At 48.9% G+C, this 7270-nt stretch overlaps 1 protein-coding gene across 4 annotated transcripts in view; it reads left to right on the top strand.

Moving 5' to 3' along the window:
- The first annotated feature begins 1278 nt into the window (after nt 1-1278).
- Nucleotides 1279-7270, top strand: part of RGS7 (regulator of G protein signaling 7) — a 304285-nt gene continuing 298293 nt past the window's right edge. For 3 of the 4 annotated variants that reach the window (XM_045860385.1, XM_045860383.1, XM_045860368.1), the window contains exons 1-2: nt 1279-1534; nt 2563-2689. In XM_045860385.1, the coding sequence (XP_045716341.1) occupies nt 2612-2689 (78 nt within the window). In that variant the 5' untranslated portion in view covers nt 1279-1534; nt 2563-2611. Of the gene's footprint in view, nt 1535-1669; nt 1951-2562; nt 2690-7270 lie in introns of those variants that run through there. The other variant, XM_045860377.1, reaches the window with a different exon arrangement.

The raw sequence follows: 7270 nt of genomic DNA, 5'->3' as shown, positions 1-7270 counted from the left end.
CTGAAGGGGAAGAGGTAGGTTTTAGCTAGAGCAAGAATGTTAAGGAAATATTCAGAGAAGTTGGAAAAAATGGTAATTTTGCTGAAAATGATCAATATTTCCTGAGAGGGCACTGAAACACTTTGGGACCTGGGGAAGACAGGGGGACGGGTCAGAGTAGGGTGAATGTACCGTAGTTTGGGGCAGAAATCTTTTCGCCGTGGTATTCAGAACAGAAGATGGTGGGACAAATATTTGTTCCATGAGTGAACCCCGGCAAGGCCTGGGCGGGGCTGGGGAAATGCACTGGTCCAGGGCTGGCGTGTGTGGTGGCAACGGATGACCTGCCTGTGGGTAAGTTCCCTTCCGCTTAGACCCAGGCAGTTAGGAAGGGGCTGGCTTGATTACCTTCTGTGTCTCCTGGCCCCGCAGCTGAGGAAGGAACACTGAAAGCCAGACCCAAGCTTCTTTACTATAATCGGGGCAAAACGTGTGTTTCTCCTTCAGGTCGTTCCAATCCTTACGGAAGAGTTAGTGGCAGCAACCTGGAGGATAATTCGGGGCGTCAGCGCCCAGGCCCTCTTTGAAACTGCCAGTGGGTGAAAGTAGTGGGTGTGAGGACATTCCTCTGAGCTCCTTCTGCCAAAGGGAGAAACTAGGCATTGGGGGCGGTCCTTCAGTTTCGCAGGTGGCAAGATTTTCACCTGAAGCTGGCAGCCCACTTCTCCAGTTTGGGAGGAAACTGTGGAAGCCGTGGGCAAATGGGCTGAACGACTCGTTTGGTCCTGGGACCACGTCTTTCACTCCTAGGACTTGCCACTATCTGTCCATTCTGGTTATTTAACTATAAGGATACTAGGTCAACTGCTTCCCTCATACTGTCAGCAGAGTCACCTGGCACGTGATGAACGCAGCCAGCTGGCTGCATGGGACTCCATCCATCCACCCATCTATCCATCCACCCACCCACCCATCGCCTTTTCTCCCTCCCGGCTGCCACTGGGCATTAAGCGTGGATGTCCAGGCCTTCAGCGGCGTGTACACCCGGGCGGGCGGGGTGTGCGAGAACGCGAGCTGATATTCCCAGGGGAGAAGGTGGGGAGGCCGGGGAGGCCTGGGAGGCCGGGGTGCCCCCGGCGGTGTGGCCTGGCGGAGCAGAGCCCCTCGGAGCCCGCACCATCAGACGCTGGGGCCCACGTGACCGCCCCTCCCCCGGCCTTCCAGTCGCGCGCGCACGGGCCGGGCGTCTCGGCTCGGCTCCCGCGCGCGCTCTGCTGGTCCCAGCGCCCAGGCGGAGAAGCGGAGGAGGGAGGCAGCCAGCCCGGCGGCCGCAGGGAGCGGACGCGAGCGGCGGCTGCTGGACCGCCTGTGCAACAGCGGCGGCGAGGTTGGCGGTCGCCTAAGCGGCGGGAGCCAGGACGGCGCGGATTCTGCAGCCGCCCAGTGTGATGAAGCTGCCCTGCTTCGCTGCTCTGCTTGCCGCCAGCTGACACCGCCTGCACTCGAGCCTGCCCGGGGAGGGAGAAGCGGTGGGGCCGTGACCTTGGCCGAGGAGGTAAATAGGGGACCTGGGAGGGGAGGTGGCGGCGCCACCCAAGCCATCCAGGCCCCCGCCCCGCCCCGCACCCACCTCACGCTCTGCGCAGCGGCCGCCTCCAGGGGCCCCCGCGCTCGCCTAGGTCCCCGGTGCTGAAACTGCCGCCCGGTTCCTGCGGCCGCGGCTGGCGCGGGGCACAGGCTCGCCTGCCATTTGTGCTGCCGTGAGAGCCGAGCCCGGGAGCTGGGGCTTGCTTCTTGGCTCCTGCTGGATGGTTACTCTGAGGCTTCTCGGTTAGGTCGCTTCCCTTGGGGAGCGCGCTAATTGCCCTCAAGTGGGGTTGAACTCCCACCAGTTCTTGTTGCCGGGTCGATCCTGATGCCTTCTTGCAGAGACTGGGCACGATTACGTCCTGACTGCCTAAGCACAGCGAGGTGAGAGGAGAGGAACCAGTGGCTGGCAGCGCAGGCAGGTGAAAGTAGCAGAGGCTGCCCAGGCTGTGGGTGGGAGACGCGGGGGGAACGGAGAGGAAACACGGTACCCGGGAAGGGCATCGCCACGCGCCTGCATGTGGGGGAACCAGACACACACCCGGGACACAATGTGCTGCAGCCGGTGTCGCCTTTCCGCTCTTTTGGGAAAATATTAAGTGGACGTGCAGGTATTGGGAGAGAAAACTCTCTGTAGTCTGGAAATGGTGACCGTGGGGATTTTTTTTCAGGTGAGCGCCAAATCCTTTTAAAAATAAGTATCCAGAATATCACTTCAGTGTAAAGCCATAGCCAAATGACGACTTGAGCTGAAAGTCGGTCATTTCTTGCAGTTCCTTGGGGTTACTGTAGGTACAGATTCAGTTAAAAAAAAAAACAACACCCACACAAAACCCAAACAACTGCTCATGTGCTACTTCCTCCGTCCAGCCGCAGCGTGTGAGCGTGCTCCCTGTGGGGTGGGGGCTCTGGATGGTGAAGATGATGAATCCAGAGCGTCGGCCCCCTGGAGCCCCGCCATTCAGATCTCACTGAAGTCCCTCTAACCCTTTGCAGCGCGGACCGATAATTCCCGTTATCCCAGCGCGAGCCGAGTGTGGGTGACATGGCCCAAGGGAATAGTTACGGGCAGACCAGCAACGGGGTGGCGGACGAATCACCCAACATGCTGGTGTACAGAAAGGTAAGAATTTCTTCACTTTCTTGGACGTAGCGGGGAACTTCTGGCTCCCTTGACATGTTTCCTCGGATGTCAACTTTCTGGCCTGATGGATTTCCAGATCACAAAGGACTGCACTTGAGGATGATCTGATGTTCTCAGGTGTGTAGAGGTACAGTCACCTCTGCCCTCACACTTCTGGCTGCTCCTGAAGAGTTTAATCAGGGGGCAGCAATAACAGAAAATTGGAGCACCCCACACATGATTTCACAGCATCCTCAATAACTTTGAGAAGCTTTCCCTTATACTATCTGCTAAGCATTTGGGTTATAATGGTAATAGAAATGTTTAACGTTAGACATGAAAATAGACCAACTTTGCGGTTCCGCTGCAAGTGCCCATGTGTCTGAGTGTGTGGATGGTTTAATGGTTTTACTCCTAACAAAACAATTCTGGTTGTAATTTTTTCTTTGTTATAGCCTAAATTAGTTTGCACTTTATGTTGCTTTTATAATTTTGCGTATGGATACTGCCCTATGCCCAATACATAAATCTTTATATTCTAGAGGTTGTGTGGGTTTTTCTTGTTGCCACAAACAGATCTGATGGTTTTATGCATTTGATGAGGATGCTATCTGCAACTAAATTGTAGATATTGAGCCACTACAATGAAGATGTATTTGAATATGGCTCATGATGCAGAGTGGTTGCTTAGGTAACTTTGCTCTGGTGTGAATCAACAATATTACTGAAAATAAGGAGGCAGTAGTTTTTATTCAACTTTGGTACCAGGCATTTCTATTGCAGTTTATGCTGGGATTGCTATTTTCTTTAGCATATTAGCCGTAGTGCTTACTGGCAAGGATTTCTTTAGTTAACATTAGCAATGGTTAAAAGGAAACCATACCTTGGAACTGAGAAAATTTTAAAGACTCTGATAGGCATGAGCTCATTGAAAAGTCAGGATGCATTTGCATTGATCTTTCGGCTACAGGATCAGGACTAGTCGTGAATTCAGATGAAAGGCTATGCGCTTCCTTGACTGGTAGGAGGTCAAAACTTTCTTTCCATGCAGCCCAGGGTCAGTCAAAGGTGATGATGAATATGTGTTTGAGGGAATGTTATTATTGCTAGTGTGAGGATGCATAGGCATATGGACCGAATGCCAGCTGTTTTTTTTTCTTCTCTAGCCTTATGCACAGTCCTATATTGTATACCTGTGAATACAGGTTTATGTGTCTGGGACAATATAGTATGATAAGAAAGAAAAACATAGAGATTAGTTGTCTATTTAGCCTAAAGCATCCCATCTGGATAAAGCAAGAAAATAATAAACTTGAACCTAAATTATTAGTATCTTATTTCTATGATGATCGAAATAACTGGATCTTCGCCTATTCTATATAGAATTGGTTCTGAGAACTATCTGGGGGCAGTTTTGTGTTTTAAGATGATTTATAATAGTTTTATTGTTTGGTGTGAGTTTGTATTTTATAGCATACAAGGTATGAGAATCATTAATTCTACCTTATAAGTGTGTGCTGTGTAGAGAGTTGGATTTTTGGATGTGAAATGACTGTATGTAGCTGGGTCAAACACTACATTTTCTCTCTGTTTCCTCATAAAGGACTGGGGCTGAATGGAGTAGACAGTTAAGTCATCGTGATTAGAAATAGACATAATATGACATCAATCCATGTGTCTTATTTAGTCAGTTATCATGAAAATACATTGAAACGAGGCTATGAGGTTTAGGAGTAGTGATTGGGTTGTTTAGTGTATCTGAGCCTCATGTTACTAATTCTGAATGTACTGTATACATTGTGTGGCATTAGCGCTGCTTGTGAATGCATAGACTCTGATGACTTTGGGGAGAGGATACACCACCTTGTTCTTTTAAGTGTTATCATTTTGCTGGCTAAGCTGAGGCCTGTTTGTGCTCTTTATTGTGACCTCCTTTTATTAGCTGTATGTTGAGGGTGAATGCCACAGATAGTTTATTTGTAGAAAAGATTTCCCTGATAAGCAGGTATTAGAAAAAATATCTTAGTTCAGTATAAAGAAATGCCAGATAATTTATATACAGAAACACAGTGTCCTTGGTTGGCATTTGCTAGTTACCAAGTCAAATGGTCCCTGTCTGTGTGTACATGGAATATGACATCATGGAGTGCTTGTGACCGTTTTGTCTCTGTTTTTTTTCTTTCTATCTTATGGGGTCTTTACACTTAATATGTTCTCTGTAGAGGCCACATTTTAATTTGGAGAGGGGCATAGGTCGAACAGGTGTATTGGGATAGTTCGCCTGCTCCGTCTGAATGAAAGAACAAGCACTGTGTTACAAATGCTTATTAATCATGAAACCCATCAGAGGTTTAGGAAAGAGCTTCAGTCCCACAGTACATTGCGCAACCACAGTGGAGGGGATGGATAGAGAGAGTGTTGTTTTATTGATTCATGCCCATTTCCCACCTCTGTGTCACTGTCGGAACAGCTCTTGCAAGTGGATTCTGAACTAACTCCACCCCCACCCCCCCAGGAACCTCTTGTTTACTGCCAGATTCCGATGACTTACTTACACACTGAAGATAAGTAAATGCCGTTTCCATCTTATCCAGGTAGGCTGCGAAGGACTCTTAAGCATATCCCTGTGAGGGGGAGGAAACCCTGAGCACGTGGTTACCAAAGTGGAATTCAGAGGGAAGAGCTTTGGATGCTTGATTTTGTTTTGTTCCTCTGCTGTCCCTCGCTATGTTGGTGATCATCATCTGTATTACAGGAATTCCTCCAAGTAACAGGAAAATTCCAGGGATTTTTTTTTTTCATGAAGAATTCCTTAGTCACGTTACGGAGTAAAATGGACAATTGGCTGAGCTCTGTGGTCCTGCCCCCAGAGTGAATGACAGATACGGGCAGTAGTGATGCTACTGCATGATCAGGGCTGGTACCTGCGGGGCGGTCTCAGGGGCTTGCCAGTAGCTTTTTGACTTTGCGTGAAGAATCTCTGTGGGCTTCATTTGATGTCAAAGGGGCATTTTAAAAAATCCATATGGACCAAATATTTGCCTTACCCATTTTTTAAAAATTTATAATGCTACTTTTCTCATAAGCAAGTGATCAAGTCAGAGTAGTTACACCATTTTATGTACTTGAGAACACCTTATTTAAAAGCTCATAAAATATGAGGCTTGACCACATTTATTCCTGGGGCTTCCACGGTCCCTTCAGAGGGGCCTTGATGGGAATGCCATTAGATGTAATTAACTTTCTTAATCAGAGGCACACCTGGCCCTGACTTGTCTTAGATTCAGACTAGCTTCCTGAAACATTTGTAGAAGTGACAGTTCAGAACTAAGATCTGTTTGAGGTTATGGGTGCAAACACTGCCCTCATTCCTGACCTGCTTTGGGCAAACCCCTCACTTCCGGGGCTGGCCTCTGCTCTAGGGGAGACACATTCCGGATTCGGTGTCAGGCCCCCATGCGGCCCACCAGACGGTATACATCACTTTTTGTCCAGAAGCTGACATTCCTGCATCTGAAAAGCAAAATTTCTAGAGCGCCTTGAGGCCAATATTTTACACTGGCTGGCGTGCTGGCTTCTTACTAGCAAGGATGCTCACAGTGACCAATAACTTCTGGTATTATTGCAGCAATCGCTTATGCTCCGGCTGACAGAAAAGAAAATGAAAATGTTTTCCTTGCTGTGCGTGTGAGTGGAATGAACGTGTGTGTGGGAACAGCAAACCTGTGATGTTCACCGTGCCCTCCCCTCCTCTCCCCTCCCCTCCCCTCCCCTCCCCGCTCTCCCCTCCCCTCCCCTCCCCCAGGACATTCTCCTTTCATTTCAGTCTCCTCTTTCATCTTTCATTGAGTCACTCTCCTCCCATTTGTTTCTTCCTTTTTCTTTCTTATCAAAACAGACTCAAGAGTGGCCCTGGCCCATGTGGCTCAGTTGGTTGGAGTGTCGTCCTATAGACTGGAAGGTCTCAGGTTCGATTCCCAGTCAGGGCACATACCTAGGTAACGAGTTCGGTCCCTGGTCAGGTCATGTACAAGTCAACCAAGCGATCAATGTTTCTCTCCCTCTTTCTTTCCCTCCCTCGCCCTCTGTCTAAAACCAATAAGCATATACTCATGGGAGGATTAAAAAAAGAAAGAGGCCCAAGAGTGAAGTATGATTTTCCCCTAAGATGCCTCTCATTTTAGTTGTAAAAGAAAAAAAAACAATGTCTTTTGGGGAAGAGAGCGGATACCGGCCTTGTTTGAGCATCTGTTATGTACGGTCACTGACCAGTGCCTTTAAACTTGCCGTCCTGGGGGCCGTGGGGTCCAGTATGTTGCCGTACATGAGGTAGTGGCCAAGGTTCATCTTTAGAGATTAACACTGCTCTGTTCTTGAAGAGCAAGAGGGGGCCGCTGGCCTTTCTGGCTAGGAGGCCCCGTGGGAGCTCTCACCCCAGTAAGAAGATCACCTACGCTGCCTGGCTTGAACTGGACATTGTGTCCGCAGGCTATTTCTGAACTCAGTGTGTTCTGTAAAAATAGACACACCTGCAAGAAAGGGGAGTGACTTGTTTCTTTTTTGGGAGAGACTGAGTGGCAG

The sequence above is a fragment of the Phyllostomus hastatus genome, unplaced genomic scaffold, assembly GCF_019186645.2.
Source record: "Phyllostomus hastatus isolate PE091 unplaced genomic scaffold, TTU_PhHast_1.1 phas_contig_148, whole genome shotgun sequence".
Lineage (NCBI taxonomy): Eukaryota > Metazoa > Chordata > Mammalia > Chiroptera > Phyllostomidae > Phyllostomus > Phyllostomus hastatus.
Note: the sequence above shows the minus strand (reverse complement) of the source record. Positions and strands in the feature narration are given on the sequence as shown.